The sequence below is a fragment of the Salminus brasiliensis genome, chromosome 18, assembly GCF_030463535.1.
Source record: "Salminus brasiliensis chromosome 18, fSalBra1.hap2, whole genome shotgun sequence".
Lineage (NCBI taxonomy): Eukaryota > Metazoa > Chordata > Actinopteri > Characiformes > Bryconidae > Salminus > Salminus brasiliensis.
In genome coordinates, this window is record NC_132895.1 from 16,624,758 (window position 1) to 16,640,962 (window position 16,205).

The 16,205-nt window shown below is 39.0% G+C and overlaps 2 protein-coding genes across 5 annotated transcripts; one reads left to right on the forward strand and one right to left on the reverse strand.

Annotated features, from left to right (window-relative positions):
- Positions 1 to 1,237: 1,237 nt before the first annotated feature.
- mettl27 (methyltransferase like 27) lies at positions 1,238 to 5,324 on the reverse strand. 4 transcript variants are annotated; one of them, XM_072661833.1, is made up of 6 exons: positions 5,191 to 5,324; positions 3,342 to 3,460; positions 3,088 to 3,216; positions 2,814 to 2,972; positions 2,154 to 2,271; positions 1,238 to 2,041 (listed from the first exon to the last, which is right to left on the reverse strand). In XM_072661833.1, exons 2-6 carry the CDS (start codon positions 3,456 to 3,458, stop codon positions 1,839 to 1,841), a joined length of 726 nt encoding a protein of 241 aa, XP_072517934.1. In that variant the 5' UTR covers positions 3,459 to 3,460; positions 5,191 to 5,324; the 3' UTR covers positions 1,238 to 1,838. The 4 variants fall into 4 exon arrangements, with proteins under 4 accessions (XP_072517934.1, XP_072517932.1, XP_072517933.1 ...); XM_072661831.1 differs by lacking the exon at positions 5,191 to 5,324 and adding an exon at positions 4,079 to 4,575; XM_072661832.1 differs by lacking the exon at positions 5,191 to 5,324 and adding an exon at positions 4,308 to 4,573.
- Positions 4,134 to 15,150, forward strand: nf2b (NF2, moesin-ezrin-radixin like (MERLIN) tumor suppressor b). Its single transcript, XM_072661829.1, has 17 exons — positions 4,134 to 4,458; positions 5,440 to 5,546; positions 5,697 to 5,822; positions 6,179 to 6,301; positions 6,476 to 6,559; positions 6,703 to 6,771; positions 6,862 to 6,944; positions 7,060 to 7,135; positions 7,238 to 7,375; positions 8,102 to 8,176; positions 8,269 to 8,382; positions 8,530 to 8,652; positions 8,838 to 9,055; positions 9,189 to 9,291; positions 9,533 to 9,672; positions 11,161 to 11,314; positions 12,362 to 15,150. Exons 2-17 carry the CDS (start codon positions 5,457 to 5,459, stop codon positions 12,407 to 12,409), a joined length of 1,764 nt encoding a protein of 587 aa, XP_072517930.1. The 5' UTR covers positions 4,134 to 4,458; positions 5,440 to 5,456; the 3' UTR covers positions 12,410 to 15,150.
- The last annotated feature ends 1,055 nt before the right edge of the window (positions 15,151 to 16,205 follow it).

A 16,205-nucleotide genomic window follows, 5' to 3' on the forward strand; every position in this document is an offset into this window, starting at 1 on the left:
ATGACTTAATTTCTGCTTTTACAGACCATAATTGCTTCTCTGAAAAGAAAAGAATGTGCTCACTGGCCACTGGGGCTGCTTCCAAAGTTAAGATGGACAATATTTGGACTGAAAAGCCCCTTTGTTTTCATCCTCTTCTATTACCCTTTCATGATAAGTTGGGCCTCAGGAGTGAAAGAGAGTCCTAGGCCAAACCGGTTCAACAGAGACTGAACTTACGGAAGTGGTTTACGTTTCGTGCAGACGTTGATTATTCAAAACATTTCAGAGTTTCACTGCATTGTATGGGAGTTTAAAACATGACCATGGACATAAAGCTCAAAGATCCTCTGCAGCTCAGATAAATAACATATGAACGTGGAAATCTTTCTTGTCCTAACATTCAACAAATAAAATACTGTTCCGTCATTTAAAACAGTACTTCTCTTGGATTCAGAATTCGATTCAATAAGAATGCGTTATTTATCAAAGATCATATTCTTTAATTATTTTAAACTATTTAGGCAGTAAGAGTATACAGAATATAGGCAAAGACTTTTCCGGGTGCACTACACGTCCAAATGTTTGTGGACACCCCTTCTAATGAATGCATTCAGCTATTTTAAGTTGCACCCACTGCTGACACAGATGTGCAAATCCACACACACAGCTTGTCTACTGCCTGTTGAGAAGTATAGCCAATAGCATATGAATCCCTGTAGCAAAAAAAACATGAACCTATTGGCACCATGTTTAAGGGTGTTTAATAATGTTTCTTTTATAATGTTAAAAAGCGTCCCAGCATTGAGCTGTGGAGCAGTGAAACTGTGTTCTCTGAAATGGTGATGCTACATTCAATGCTTCTGAGATGAGGTTGGGTGGTGATTATTCAACATCCGGACCTCAGTTACAATCTTGTTGCTGAATGGGATCAAACCCTCACAGCAATGCTCTAAAATCTAGAAGCCTTCCCTGGACAGTAGAGACAGTTTCTCCAACAAAAGCAGGATAAACTCTTTTTTAGTACTTTTGCTTTTAGAAGAAACAATGAATGAGCAGGTGTCCAAATACTTTTGTCCATACAGTGTTGAAGCCTGTTTAGGCTTATAAAGACCAGCATGAATTAAGCATTATGAGCAACATGCATTCTGCTGTGTACTTCCTCAAAACCTGTTTGATATTTAAGCACAATCATTATTATGCCTCTTACAGTACATATACCTGATAGTACAGTACATATAAACTGAACGCCAATGGCTAGCAAAAGCCCTGGAAACTTTATTTGTAACAATGCTTCCATCTAGTGGTGACTTCTCAATTTACAGTTATTTCTTTGTCAATGCAGATATACAGTCTCCACCACAACATGCTTAGTCTTAGTCAGATATACACATACAGTACATCCTAGACACATTAACATTCAATCAGCGATTGAAAATAAGAACACTAAAAAGTAACACTACAAAGTAAAACACTACATCTACAAAGTAATGGAAACAAGAATCACACTTCTGGTTATTTAGAGAAGGCATTACATTTTTGGAATGCTGTTATACAGGCTTTCAAGGATTTCTAGTGGGCAGTTGGACCATTTGATAAGAACTGTCTGCTGCTGGTAGTAAGCAATGTGGGCTGAAGGCTTTCTTCTGACTCCTTAGATGAAAAGTTCTCCCAGATGTAGAAGATATAAAAAGAAACCATAAAAGATGGCTTATACAGCTACATTGGTTCCTTTATGTGGTAGACATTGAATACTATTAGTACATATAGCATTGTGTCTCTGTTGTTATTAAAAAAGGTCCTGAAGCTACAAGTGTACAATATGTGTCTTCTACCTTTAAACCAATTCTAACCAGTCCTTAATTTCGCTGATACAGATAGACAGCTCCGGGAATATACCCGCTCTCATTCTCAGCCACAGCCCTTTCCCACTGCTCTACCTCAGTGACCGTTACACAACTCCACCTCTTTTCTTCTTCCATAGTACTCATCATGTGTTCCAGCTCTGTCTTGTATTCTTGGTTATCAGCATTGCCCCTTGTAGTCATACACATATAGCCCCCTGTAACAAGGAGCAACACAGTTAAAGACGAAACTTGTATACTATCTGAATATAGGTTTATTGTGGATTAGTATGTATTATCAAATGATCAGAGTGTGCAAGGAAGACTTACCTGGTTTTGTGACTTGCCAGAGCTCTCTGACGACTGCCACTGGCACCTGACCAACACTTAGAGCTCCAACAATTACAACAACGTCATATGTCTCTAAAAATATGACAGAATTGTGAGGCTAATTGACCCTTATATAGTATATAATCTTATATAATCTTTTACAGTATGCTGTGCTCAGAAACGTCTGCCTCGTGAATATCACGGTTGTGACGAGGTTGTAGGCATGAGCCGAAGGCAAGTATACTTCTGCAGCAACAAATGAGCTACAGTCTGTATTTGTAAACCTACAACATGCACCTATATGGTGGGTGTACCTGATAAAAGGCCAATGAGTGTATTAAAGATCTTTACAGTTTGAGTGTTGTTTTTTCAGCAATTTTGATTTAGGAAGTGAAACAAATCAGGGAACTGCATTATCAGGGTGACTTTATGTAAATAGAGGCCATGCAAAAATTATGTAAGGGTTAAAAAAAAGGGTCATTTACATGGGTTATTATTTCAAGATCTTTAAGGTCACTTTTTAGTTCAAGCGCTTAAACCTGAAAACAGTATTACAGTCATCCATCAGTGATCATTTTATGTACTGTACACTGGCTTAAAACATTGTAATATGGCAAACATTGCTTTTAAAGCTCCAAAGCTAGTCTAGAAACTACCTACCTCTAGATTTATATGTTTATTACCATTTTGCACTGGAAGAGACTCCTGTCCCAGCATGCACTGCTTTAGCTCCAAATAGAGTCCAGTTTCTCTGGCCAGATCCAACATCCCCTCACTTCCATCCACTCCGACAAACTGACAGAACCCCATCCTCCTCAGCTTCAGCAAAGACAGCAATCAAACCACATATCTGTTAGCCTGGTGAGTGTGTATGTGACATTACAGAAAATAATCATATTGAATAGTTAAATGTGATCTAAAATGTTACACTTACATGTGCAGAGACCAATCCTGTCCCACATGCCACATCCAGAATAATGGCTCTTTCTTTATCACCCTTGAAGTGCGTAGTGATGCATTCTGCAGCTAAAAGAGGGGCACGGTAGTCCAACAGTGCCACATCCTTTAAAAACAATTCCAAATACATCCATAAGCTCCATGATATTTCTGTAATCAACAAGCTTTGAGTTTGCTGTAATGATGAACATCCCAAATCTGGTGCTAGTGTTGCCCCTTCATCTTGGTTACCTGTTCATAATTCTCAGCCCAGGTGTTGTAGAAGCTGACCTTATCCTGGGGTCCAGTGTTTTTGTGGGCTGAAAGGATTTCATTCCTTATGTCTGCAAAGCTTCTGGTGTTTGCCATTCCTGTGAGGGAAAAAACAAGAATGTTACTGGTTTGCCTGCAAACAGAAAGGGATGAGAACCAACACTGAGGTCAGATCATCTCAGACCTAGAAGGAAATGGTAGATTACCTCAAGCAAAGCTAAGCAATCTCCAATAGCTTTGGTATTAAATATTCTTGGTCTTGGTGACTGAATCTGATGATGTCTATACCTTCTTAAAAATAAAGATGCTATAAATGGTTATTTGATTGCTGCTAAAGAAGGACCACTGCTGGTCACATGAACCCCCTGTTTGGAACAGAAAGGTGGGAGTGTGAAGACGCTTTACATGAAGTGAAGGCTCTTTAGACCTAGAAGGGTTCTGAACACTCACTCATTTCTATGAAATATAAAGATTGTAGCTTGTTCTCTGTTCCTCCACCAGTTAGAAAATGTATTTTCAGAGCTTGTAGGAGGTTGTTTGTGAGCACAAGGAGAGGAGAAACTTTACCGAGCTATTACAGACATGGTTCTTTATGGAACCACTGGTGCTTCTTCTATATCTAGCATCGTCCAAAGGACCGTGGGCCAGCAGAATGTAAAATTATGGATATTATACTAGTAAATCAGTAACAGAGTAATTTTTATATCTGATATTACCGTCGATTCGGACACAGGCTGTTATTGTGTTATTCTCCATTTCTCCTGTGGAGCGCTGCTGGACCTCTTTTAGCGCTAGCTAACTGCTTGGCTACGTTAGCTAGCATTTTAGCCAAACACTTTAGCCAAATCACGGCGCCATTTAAACCAGCCACAATGTCTTATTTTTATCGATTTGATGCCAGCAGGCACAGTTTCTGACACATATCTTTACTTGCTATTTATTTACGTGATTCGATGTTGAGGAAACGCTGAAGCCACACAGCTGGTTGAGTAACGTCAGGAGCAGAATCCAACTTTCATTGTTGTCTGTCTGAGGGCAAGTTGGAAACTTTTCTCCGGTGATTCGGCCTGGTTACACTATCCACTGGAGGACGGAGGTAGCTATCTTGTTTGTTCGGTCTTTTTCCCTTAATCTGGCATATGTTTAGTGTTATTTGGTAAATGGTGAAAAAACAGACATAAATGGCTAGCGCGTATGGTTATCGATTAGCTTATGTTGTTGATCTGCTGCAGTTGTGGCGAATTCCGGTCCAGTAAAGTTCAACTCCGCCCCGGGATTTTGTTCCAACTGCCTGGATGCCGATGCCGTTGCCAAGCTGCAGCAGAGCCATCCAGGCAGTTGGAACAAAATCCCGGGGCGGAATTCTACTTTTCTGGACCTGAATTTCCCTTCTATAAGATCTAGCCAGCTAAGATAGCTAGGTAGCTAGTGCGAGCTAGAAACCTAGAAAACCAGAGCTTTTACTGTGGAGATGGGGATGAACAACTGGGTCTTCTAGCTACGTGAGTTACTGGGATACTTTCTGTAATATTGTCAAAATTAGCGCTAGCTAGGTTAGCTAGCTAACTGTGTGCTCAGTACTGAGTAGTAGCTAGCATAAGCTAAATGGTCTGTGCTGAGCCAGCACGTCTGTTAACGCGGAGTTTACGGGTCTTTACTGACTTAAACCAGTAGTTTATTGATGAACTAATAGTAACTGCAGATGTCGTTAGCTAGAAAAGTCCTGTATTAAGAGGGTGCAGGACGCATATAGCTGGATAGCTAACGTTAATGAGCTAAAATGTACTGTATGTGGTCTGACAGTACGCTGGGACGTGTAGCTACCTACCTGTGGTTGTCCTTTACTGTGAAGCTCGTTTAACTTCTCTTCTGAAGCTGGAGAAGTTGGCCAGAAATCTAACGCAGATATTTTACCAGTTATCTAACGTTAATCTCATGTACCTTTCACACTGAGAGTGAGATTGTGCACATACTGTAATCGAAATTCTCGTTGATCTATATAGTTAAAAAAGTTAGTAGCATTTGCTTTGGAGGTGTGTTTATTTCTTATAAGAGAGGTTCACTGTTTTATTCCTAGGTAATTCAGAGGTGAAGATGTCTATATTGGGGCTTAAGAAGAAACAACCGAAGACTTTCAAAGTCAAAGTCATCACCATGGATGCTGAAATGGAGTTCAGTTGTGAGGTTGCTATTATTTTTGTTGTTGTTGTTGTTATTGTTGTCATGCAGATCCATGTCATATCATCTCAGTCTTTTCATGCAGTCTTTTACAAAAACAAAAAAAAATCAAAGATATATTGAACTGTCTATCTTATAGTCAGTTGTTGTTAACAGGTGAAATGGAAAGGCAAGGACTTGTTTGATTTGGTGTGCCGGACTATTGGTCTAAGGGAAACCTGGTTCTTTGGCCTCAGGTACACTGTGAAAGACACTCATGCTTGGCTTAAGCATGAGAAACAGGTAAGTGTAGCATTGATCTGTTTGTTGAGATTAGTGCCGTACAATATATCGCTTCAGCATCGCCATCGCAGTGTGTGTCACTGCAGGATTTGCCTAATAAAGGATTATCTTATTTATATATATATATATATATATATATATATATATATATATATATATATATATATATATATATAAATGTATATATAAATGTATATAATTCCAATATTGGACAGCCAAATTAAAATGCACTTCATTTTAGGCTTTCTTTAGACAGAAGATGTGTGTATGTGTTTTTTATATTTGATTGTGTTTTGAGGAAAAAATTATCAATTTCAAACCATTAATTAGTTTGCTTGCTCTTTCCATTTGCCTAGGTTTTAGACCAAGAAGTTCCAAAGGACTCTCCCATAACATTTCATTTTCTTGCCAAATTCTTCCCTGAGAAAGTTGAGGAGGAGCTGGTTCAGGAAATCACTCAGCACCTATTCTTCTTACAAGTGAGGGGGAGTTGGATGACTATTATTCAGCTGTTTTTGTATTTAAGCTCTTGTTATAAATCTGAGCTGCATAGTTTTTAGCTTTCTGACTCCTCACTCATAAATGTTGTTGCCTCAGACTGCTGCCCTCTGTGCATATGAATAATGCTCCACAATTTTCTTTGTCTTGCCAAGGTAAAGAAACAGATACTAGATGAAGAGATATTTTGCTCTCCAGAAGCCTCAGTCCTTCTGGCATCATATGCCGTGCAAGCCAAGGTCAGTTTTCATAACACAGTGCTAAAAATATCTCCGCTGTGACTGACTGTCACTTAATGTCACACTGTGAATCAATCCCACTGTTGTACAGCTCATCCAGCTTCAGTGTGTGACCTGTACTATGTGTTTGTCTTTTTATGCAGTATGGGGACTATGACCCAAATTTCCACAAACCGGGCTTCTTGTCCCAAGATGAACTCTTGCCTAAAAGAGTAAGTAGTGATTCGCTGCATGGACTCATTTACATCAGTGGACTCGCATATGTCTTGTATTCACTGCTAACCTGTGTTCCCTCTCTCTAGGTTCTGATGCAGTACCAGATGACACCAGAGATGTGGGAAGAGAAGATCACGGCTTGGTATGCTGAACACAGAAACATAGCAAGGTAAACCTATGTGGATTACTAGCCTATATCATAATGACCCATACATTCAACGTCTCCACTCCAAATCACAGTTGGAGGCACGGTAGTTTCATGTGGAATGTTTTTTTTCCATCAGGGATGAGGCTGAGATGGAGTATCTGAAAATAGCACAGGATCTTGACATGTATGGGGTTAGCTACTTCTCCATCACAGTAAGTCATCTTTCTATCTGAATGCTGCCATCTTGCCATATTTACCATGGTAGGCTCAATATAATTCAAAGATAATGTTGAATTTGCTGTGGTGTTTCACAGCAAAATAAGAGAGACAAAGAGCTCCTGCTTGGCGTCGATGCACAGGGACTTCATATCTACAGCCCCAGTAGCAAGCTCAACCCCAACAAATCGTTTCCCTGGAGTGGCATCCGCAACATCTCCTACAGTGAGAAAGAGGTACCCAAAACACCACATGTCAGAGATTTAAACTTTTACTTCCTGCAGTCCAGCGTCCTGATTTACTGATGAACTGATTGACTTGTGTTTAAAGATCATGATTACACTGATATTTAGAAAGGATACAGTGGAAACAGCCTGTGTCTAGTACAGCTGTGGAACAGTGGTGAAGATATGAATTGTAGAGTAGATGGTCTAGCAAAGGCTAATGACAGAGCTTGCCTTTTATTTCCATAGGCTACAGACATTTAATAAAACCTTCAGTATCAAAACAAACAGGAAGTCCAGTGATCTTACAGGAGAAGCCTGAGCTGTTATGCAAGAGAAATAGACCCATATCACCACTGTGTTGTCACGTCTGGCTCTGAAAAGTAGCATTAAAGTACTTCTTCCTGCACTAATAAGATTTTAAACCAAACCTAGCTGATAACAATTTGAATGAATGTTAAATTAGCATGTTTTGCATTATTCTAAGCCAAATTTTCTCCCCAATTTGGACCGTTAATTACCCAACCTGTACATACTCCCTGCCCCGTGTTCCCTCCGGTTTAGTTTAACTCGTTTTTAATTTGTTGCCTCGTAAAAAAAAAAAAGTGTCATTTTCTGCTGGAGTTAAATATTCTTATACTGGATGGAGTGGAGTATGTTTGGTTGAATTATGGGTGTATTTAGAAAAGGGCAGTATCCTCAGCTGGAGAACTAACTATAGTATGTTTCTGTTAACAGTTTACTATTAAGCCTTTGGACAAAAAGAAGGATGTTTTCAAATTCTATTCCTCACAACTCAGAGTGAATAAGCTGGTAAGTTAGTTTTCTTATAAAATGTACTGTGTACCAGAATTTTAGAGTAGTTTTACAGTGTGTTGAGTCATCAATCCTTTGGTGTTCATTAGATCTTACAGCTATGCATTGGAAACCATGACCTTTTCATGAGGCGGAGGAAAGTGGACTCCATCGAGGTGCAGCAAATGAAGGCTCAGGCCAAAGAGGAGAAGGCCAGGAAAAAGGTATGCTTTTAAAATATTTTTCAGATGCCAGACTTGAACTCCTCTCTCCTTTTTCACTTTTTCTTGGTAACAGTCATGTTGGTGTTGGTGGGGTTTTTACATTTTTTTTTTCATTTTACAAGTTGCTGGTTGTGTGTGGTTTTTCAGATGGAGCGTCAGATTCTGGCACGGGAGAAGCAGATGAGGGAGGACGCAGAAAGGGCTAAAGAGGAGATGGAGCGGCGGCTTTTTCAGCTGCAGGACGAGGCTCGCATGGCTAATGAAGCGCTGGTGAGAAACCTTGCAGCAAGGAAAAAGAAAAATACTTGATTAATTTCTTTTAAACTGTAAATCATCTCTCCATATACAGCTCTAAGACTTCTATGTAGCTTCTTCAAAAACATCTCTTCTACTCAGTAAAACTCTATATCTGTGTACATGAGAATATTGAGGTAGCTCATAGTCTGTATCTCCAGCTGCGATCTGAAGAGACCGCTGACTTGCTGGCTGAGAAGGCCCAGATTGCAGAGGAAGAAGCCAAGCTGCTGGCGCACAAAGCAGCCGAAGCCGAACAGGAGAGACAGAGGCTAGAGGTTACTGCCCTTAAGACCAAAGAGGAGCACAGACTGATGGAGCAGAAAATGAGGGAGGCAGAGCAGCTTGCCGTTAAACTGGTGGAACAGTCAGAGCGAAGGTTTGAATTCCGGACTTCTTCGGAAATTTGTCTCTTTCTGATATAGGGGGTGCATTGTTGTGAATGACAGTGTGTCCTTGGCTGATTATTACAATTTTTTTTTTTTTTTTTTTGGGGGGGGGGTGCCCTCCAGGTCAAAGGAAGCAGATCATCTAAAACAGGACCTGAATGAGGCCAAAGACGCCGAACGCAGAGCCAAGCAGAAGCTCCTTGAGATCACCAAAACAACATACCCGGTAAGATTGACCTTAACATTAAGGTCAAGACTTTTCTGTTTACGGTGGTATAAGTACAAATCTCTGACTTCAGAACACTTTTAAATGTGGTTCCTTGAGGGCACACTTGGAGTAGTGTTATGGTTTATTATAGGATATTCTAAACCCCCAAAACCATGATCATGATTTATCAGGGTAATAACTATTGCTTATAACTATTGCTTACCAAATGCACCCTAAATTAATGCTAGATTGTGTTCAGTTAATAGCTGCATACTCCAACCCCCCTCCACCTCCTGGCCCTGAAAATGTGGATATGCAGATGGAGATGCCCACCACTCATCGACTAGACTTCAAAGATCCTGATATGAAGAGATTGTCCATGGAGATAGAACGTGAACGGTAGGGATGTAATGTTACAAAAAAGCAAAATTTTATTCTGTACAGTACCTTTTTTTTTTAATACACTGGAGATCAAGAGCACCAGCATATGTTATGAATTCACTGACACTAGGGCTGAGTATTTGCAGGAAACTGGAGATATGAGATATTATGATATAGAAGTTACAATTCAATATATTGTGATACATTTTGATAAGTGAGCAATTATTGTTTTTAAATAAAATTTTACAGTAATAGTATATATTTATAGTAGAAACTGCCATATGCATAAAGTCTGACAAAAGGACAAGTTTACTTTATATGCAGTTGGAACAGTGACATCTGAAGGCAGAATGAACCACTGTTCGCCACCAATTTTTACATGTAAACTATTACATAAAAATTGATACTGTGTTTTTGAGACTTGCAAAACATGATATTGTGAAATTTCAATATATCAATATTGTTTTGAACCCCTACCAAATAATATTTAAATTGATTGATACTTTGTTTGTTAAAGGGGATTGTACAGAGCTTTAATTATATACTTGACAGACTGGTTTGTGTCCGGTCAAAAAGGCATATTTACCTGATACCAACCAGTCTCTCTAGTGTATAATTACATGTAATTATATACTAGACATATAAAATTAGTTGATCCACCTTGTAACAAAACAAACCTAAAAATTGCAGCTCCTGGAATTTAGTATTTATTAAAAGCCAAGCCGTATGAGAGTTGATGTACATTTTTGTATCCGGATAGTCTCTGGGTATATTTTCATTAGATTTTGTGTACATTTGTCACTAAAGTGTGTCCCCAGTGTGACTACATGGCATCTAATAATACTTCACCATATAATTTTATTTTTTATTATTATTATTTTTTGTGGGTTTTTTTTTTCATGCATACTGGTACAGCAGTAATGAATGGTGAACAGTGGGGTGCGGGTTCCACAACACAGTGAAACAATAGATGGTTCTCACACCGTAGTAGGGAATTTAAAGAAAAGCACTTGTATTAAATGTGGATGAGCTCCATCTCTAACCAAAGCCCAATGTAGCTTTTCATGTGTTCAAGTAAAATCTGAACATGATCTGATTTTGATCACCAAAAATGCATGTTGATACCCGATGTGGACAGGCTTTTCGAAATGACTAAAATGTGCAACAGTGATTCACTTTAGTTTCAAATTAGATTTTTTGATGCATATTAAAATGATTACACTCTTAGTAAATGGTATGTTTGCTGTTGTAACCATGACTTACAAGTTGCTGAAGCTTTTATTTTCATTTATCAGGATTTTCACAACCCATTTTACTACATGTCCTTGCTTTTGGCGAAGGCTTGAAATGAGATCATTGTGGATGGTGGTGCTATCATTTATTTCTGATAAATGACATAGCTGGGGGGTAAAGGATTCCCTAATAATGTATTGTCACATCGCCATATCTGTGTGTGTGTGTTTGTATGTGTGTGTGTGGGCGGGTGTGCTTTTGTGTATGCCTCAGGCTGGAGTACATGGAGAAGAGCAAGCACCTGCAGGATCAGTTAAAGGAGCTGAAGTCTGAGATTGAGTCTCTGAAGCTGGAGGAGCAGCAGCAGTCCGGCACCTACAACCTGAGAGGCTATCCTGAGCCCCCCTACGTAGCCCCCCACAGCAATGTAAGGCACACATAAACCCTCTGAACCATCAACAACTTTCACTGCAAACGCTGCCTCAGAGTATTTAGTGTAATGTTATTTAACTCTTTATTTGCTCTACACCATGTACTGTAATTTGCTGTTAAGTGGCTGGTATAAATTTAGTACTTAAGAAGTCTGTTATGTTTTACTATGCTAATAATACTAGTATACGAGTAATTACTAAGGAGAGCAGTGAGGCGTGTTTTCAGAAGTTATATAAATGTCCGCAGCGTGATACTGTTTTACTCTGGAAAAAGAAAACGTATTGGACCACTGCAATTGTAGTGTTTTGCCATCAAAGTCATGTGGAAAATACACTACTACATATACACCCTCTTAAATCACAGCTGGTTTAATTGCTGAAGTATAGCATAAATGTGCTTTACCAAGTGCAAGTAACATGCGCCTTTTCTGCTTTTGCTGAAAACCCAGATAGAGAGAAGCAGGCTAATGCACACATTAAAGAAAATATTCTCTCTGGGTGGGTAGATGGCACTCCTCACTCCTAATCAGTGTTGGCTGGCACAGGCATCTGTTAGCTGTTGCGGTGAAGCTGGGGACCCGGCGCTTGTACCCATCTTGCATAGTGTCCACTGTACAAGCCTCACTTGTTCAAGTATAGGCTGACAGTAACCTTTTTGAAAGTTCTTGGGATGTGCTGGAGAGAACTTTATGGAGTAGTTCAACCTTCCCGCTGTCAATATAAGCTGTCAAACAAAAATGAGTGCAACCCAGGACTGAAGGAAATGTTGTAATATGGCTAAAGGTTGTCGAAACAGTGCCACAGTGAATGCACATTATATAAAACCCAAAGGTGGTCCTACAAAATATTTGAATGTTGGACAGTGTTATATATTCTTGGACTAATATATAACTCTGACTGTCTAAATGCCCGTTTTCACATTTAATAGTACAGTTTAGGAACCGAGGAAACTAGAGGTTAAAGGAAGTGTTTCCTGTTCTCCTCATTATGAAATACCACAAAAGACTGTAACAGTGTTCTGATTGTGTGTTGGTCTTTTGCAGCGGAACTCTGCCTACATGGCTCAGATGGCCTTCTTTGAGGAGGTGTGAATAGACAGAATAACTACTGTTAAAGGAGCAGGAGGGAGCGGGACTCTTCACTACAGAGTACCGCCATTACCAGGGCACGAAACTCAACAATATGGAGAACACACCCTTGCACAAAAAGCTTTGGAAATAAGTGGCAAGTGCTATTAATAATACGTTGCTGGCAGGTTTAACAATAGAAGCAAATCTAATGCACGGATGAAAACAGGTTTTACTGTAGCCTTCAGTGGCTTGTGCCTTCAAACAGTAATCTCATTTTTGCTTTGCCAAATGTTATATCTGTAATGCTGTTGAGAAAAGGGATGGTTTGAAATGCATAAAAATAGCAGGAGAACCTGCTTCCATATTAGACTTAAGGCTCCTTATATCCATTCAATTACACACTTTTATTTCTGGACTGTTACTTAATAGTGTCTAATCCAACACTGGGTACATTTCAGGTCATTTATCACAACAAGCATTTTTTGTATGTTAATTTCTTGAAATAGTTCTCCTGACATCCGTCTTTGGAGCCTTTTTAACGTTCATGCCTAAGGAACGATGCTATACGCGACGTACGCCTAGGGAACTTTTGTGACAAAGTTCTAAGAAGTTCCATAAGAAATTCACTACAGGTTGTTTAAAGTGCTTATTGTGTGCTTGATGTAACCCTGCCCAGCGAGTGTAACAGTCCTAATGCAGTACCATTTGGGCAGCTTGGATCCTGCTTTACTTTTCATATACCTTGCCCAGAGGGCATGTAAACTGGCAGTCTATGCTTTTTGGGAAAACACAATACACTAAACAACTATTTCAGACTTGTGAACAGTGTTTCAAACATTCGGACATTTTAGACCCATGAGTTTTTTGTTTTTTTTTTCTTTCTCTTTTTGCTGTTGTAGATAATACTGCTCTGACATAGCCGAGCCGTCTGACCCAGTTCTGAGCTTGTGTTTATAGACCGGCTGTCTTTGATACTCTGGCTGCCAACCATGTTCATATTTCAGCTTTCTGCTCAGTGTAAGAAACAAAAAGAAGTTGTTTTCTGAGGTGCGCTGTACAGTACAACGAGAAGACTTATTTTTTTTGCAACATTTCAGACATTGTTTTTCCCCTTTACACTTACAGTGCCTCAGCATACCAAACATGAACTTCAGAAGAAAAGACATGTGCTTTTCCACTTGTTCAGACATTGTTTGTACTATTTTGTGACCTCTGGTTCGTTCAGTAAGGAGAATAGGCGCCGATGTACATATAAGTGTGAAGTGAGGTAATCCTTGTGTTACTGCATTTAATGGAATAGATAGAAGCAGGCCTGTGCCCAGTGAGGGTACAGTTTTAAGTTGCCATGGAAACAGCCCAAGTGATGGTAAAATCACATTTCCCGCAGATTAAAAAAGAAAAAAGTTTAATTTATTGATTTGTAGCAATGAGAACAAGACATTAGGATTCCCACATAACTTAAACATGTGATATTAGACATTTCGTTTAAATGAATAGAGTAGATTCAGCTGTTGAACTGTATCGGTTGAACCTGTTAAGTTCTACAGGTCGATTTCAAAAGCTCCCCATAAAACAGTCTAACAATTTCTGAAATAAAAATTATTATTATTGTTATTATTATTATTATTATTATTAATAATAATAATATTTAAGTTGTAGTAGTGGGATTGTTAATGATGGTAGAAGTACTATGATCAGTAATGAAGCATCAGCAGATATATCTTACAAAAATTAATAATAATAATAATAATAATAATAACTACTTCTGGTCAACAGTGTCTAACTCTGAAGCCACCCCTGTCCCAAACCCAGTTTTTTTAAGTTCCATCAGATGTTCTCAAAATGGTTATCAAAATAAGAGGATTCTGTTATAGACACAGGCAGAAGTTACATGTTCACTTGCGTATTCTTTTCTGAGTGATGATGTTTATTGTGGTTTAGACATAATTAACCTTTGAGTCCTTGAATTGGCTAAATCCATCACATAGCAAATCATCCACCTGCCTGCACAAATGGCCTCTATTTTGCACAGGTAAACAGCAATAATATTTAATGTATTTAAATTGGTGACACCTTTCAAATGTGCTATTCTTGGTGGCAAGATATTTACATTTCAGAACGTTAGAAACATTAAGCATTTCATTGTTGTTTGCTGGTTAACTGGGCAGTGTGGTACTGGAGGAATAATCATGGGCGTGTACATACGGTTATTGATCAGGGGAGTTTTGATCAGGGGAGATCCTCAGCAATTCCCTAAGTACTAAGAAACTGTTTTGAACTTTGGATTTTGACGGTTCTTCATTATTAACACTATCTTTGTTTGCAGAGTGGTAGTGAGAAACATTCCTGTGTTAGTTGTATATTCCTCTATGCACGCTATGCACTCCAGCTTTAGACGTCTTAAGAGTGTTTTTGTCCGGCAGAAGGTGACTTCATGTTTTAATGAAACCTGCCAAACTCTGACCTTGTACCAAATGCTAATATTACCCTTATGCATACTCTCAAGCTTCTTTGTTTGCTGCTCACTAAGTGCCTTGTTTCTGGGGAAATACGAACATCCTTTAACCTCTTGAACACTAAAAATGTATGTAGGGAATGTTGAGTGACACTCTGTGCAGGTCTTTATACCAGAAGTGAGTTACAGTATTATGGTCTTTTGTTTTTAATCCGTGCCATAGTTATGCGCACTGACATGGAGACCTCTGATGCATTGTGAATTCTACACCAATTTGCAAATAAACTGCAAATATGACTTTTTACTATTTCTGTGTACATGTCTTTAATGATGTGTAGTTGTCTATTGGTCAAAACAGGGTTGAGAAATCTTAAATCTTAAACCTAAAGAAAGCCATTTTAGGGTGCATCTATTGTTGACACGGATGTTTAGTTTAGACTGAGCACAGTTTGTTGTCTGGAGCAGCCACATATAAGCCTATAGTCAGAGTGCCATGGAGTTGGCTTCAGGGACATAAAGCCCCTAGCATTGGGTTGTGGAGCAGTTCTACCAGACTCCTGAGGCAAGTGTACAAGAAGAAAAAACATAAATTTTGACAAAATAAAACTATTTGAAAGGAAAGTATTTTTAAGTTAAAGTCTTTGGTGTTTCTCTGGAGTGTGGGAGCTCTTTCCTAAACCTTTGGGATGAATTGAAGTGGTGTTTGTGATCCAGAGCTCTTCATCTAATGTTTGTGCCTGACCTCAATAAGGCTCTTGTGACTAAATGCAAGGCAATCCTCACAGCACTGCAAACTTGGCCAAAACTCTGTTTGGTGTCCACAGGCTTTTGGACATAAACTGCACGTCTACCACCTTTTAGAGTTTATCCACATCTGTAGGTCAAAACTTTTCTGGGTAAATCTCCAGCTGCAGGTTCAGACACGGGGTGGAACATTTCCGCTTCGTACCTAAAGAGGGCAGGGTTTGGCCACTGATGTCAGCAGAGCATGTGAAAATTTCGTAGTGGCTGTGTTTTCCTTTTAACTACAGGAAAGTCCATTTAAGCAGTATTAATCAACAGGGACAAAATTATCTTGTGCGATTAAAAAAAAAAATAAAATAAATCTTGACAAATTATTATTTGCAGGATCTGTTTTGTCATCTTAAATTTCACACAGCGCTTGACTTCAAAAAGTGGAAGAAATCCATATCTCTAGGTGAATAATTACTCATCACAGTTCTTTTTAAATCACAGTAAAAATGATTTTAGATTAAAAATGTATTTGAAACAACCAGAAACTCTGACCTGTGTTAAAGAGCCCCCCCAAATCCAATTCAGTGCTTTAAATTAATGAAACAGCAAGACATCTCAAACAGCCAA

Excerpts from the sequence above, each read along its gene's own strand:
- nf2b (XM_072661829.1), top strand. The coding sequence starts at position 5,457 with ATGTCTATATTGGGGCTTAAGAAGAAACAACCGAAGACTTTCAAAGTC. Across the intron at positions 9,292-9,532 it reads TCACCAAAACAACATACCCG|TTAATAGCTGCATACTCCAA; the intron begins GTAAGATTGACC and ends GATTGTGTTCAG. Across the intron at positions 11,315-12,361 it reads ACGTAGCCCCCCACAGCAAT|CGGAACTCTGCCTACATGGC; the intron begins GTAAGGCACACA and ends GGTCTTTTGCAG.
- mettl27 (XM_072661831.1), bottom strand. The coding sequence starts at position 4,118 with ATGGAGAATAACACAATAACAGCCTGTGTCCGAATCGACG. Across the intron at positions 3,461-4,078 it reads AGCCTGTGTCCGAATCGACG|GAATGGCAAACACCAGAAGC; the intron begins GTAATATCAGAT and ends TTTCCCTCACAG. Across the intron at positions 2,973-3,087 it reads CAGGATTGGTCTCTGCACAT|CTGAGGAGGATGGGGTTCTG; the intron begins GTAAGTGTAACA and ends TCTTTGCTGAAG.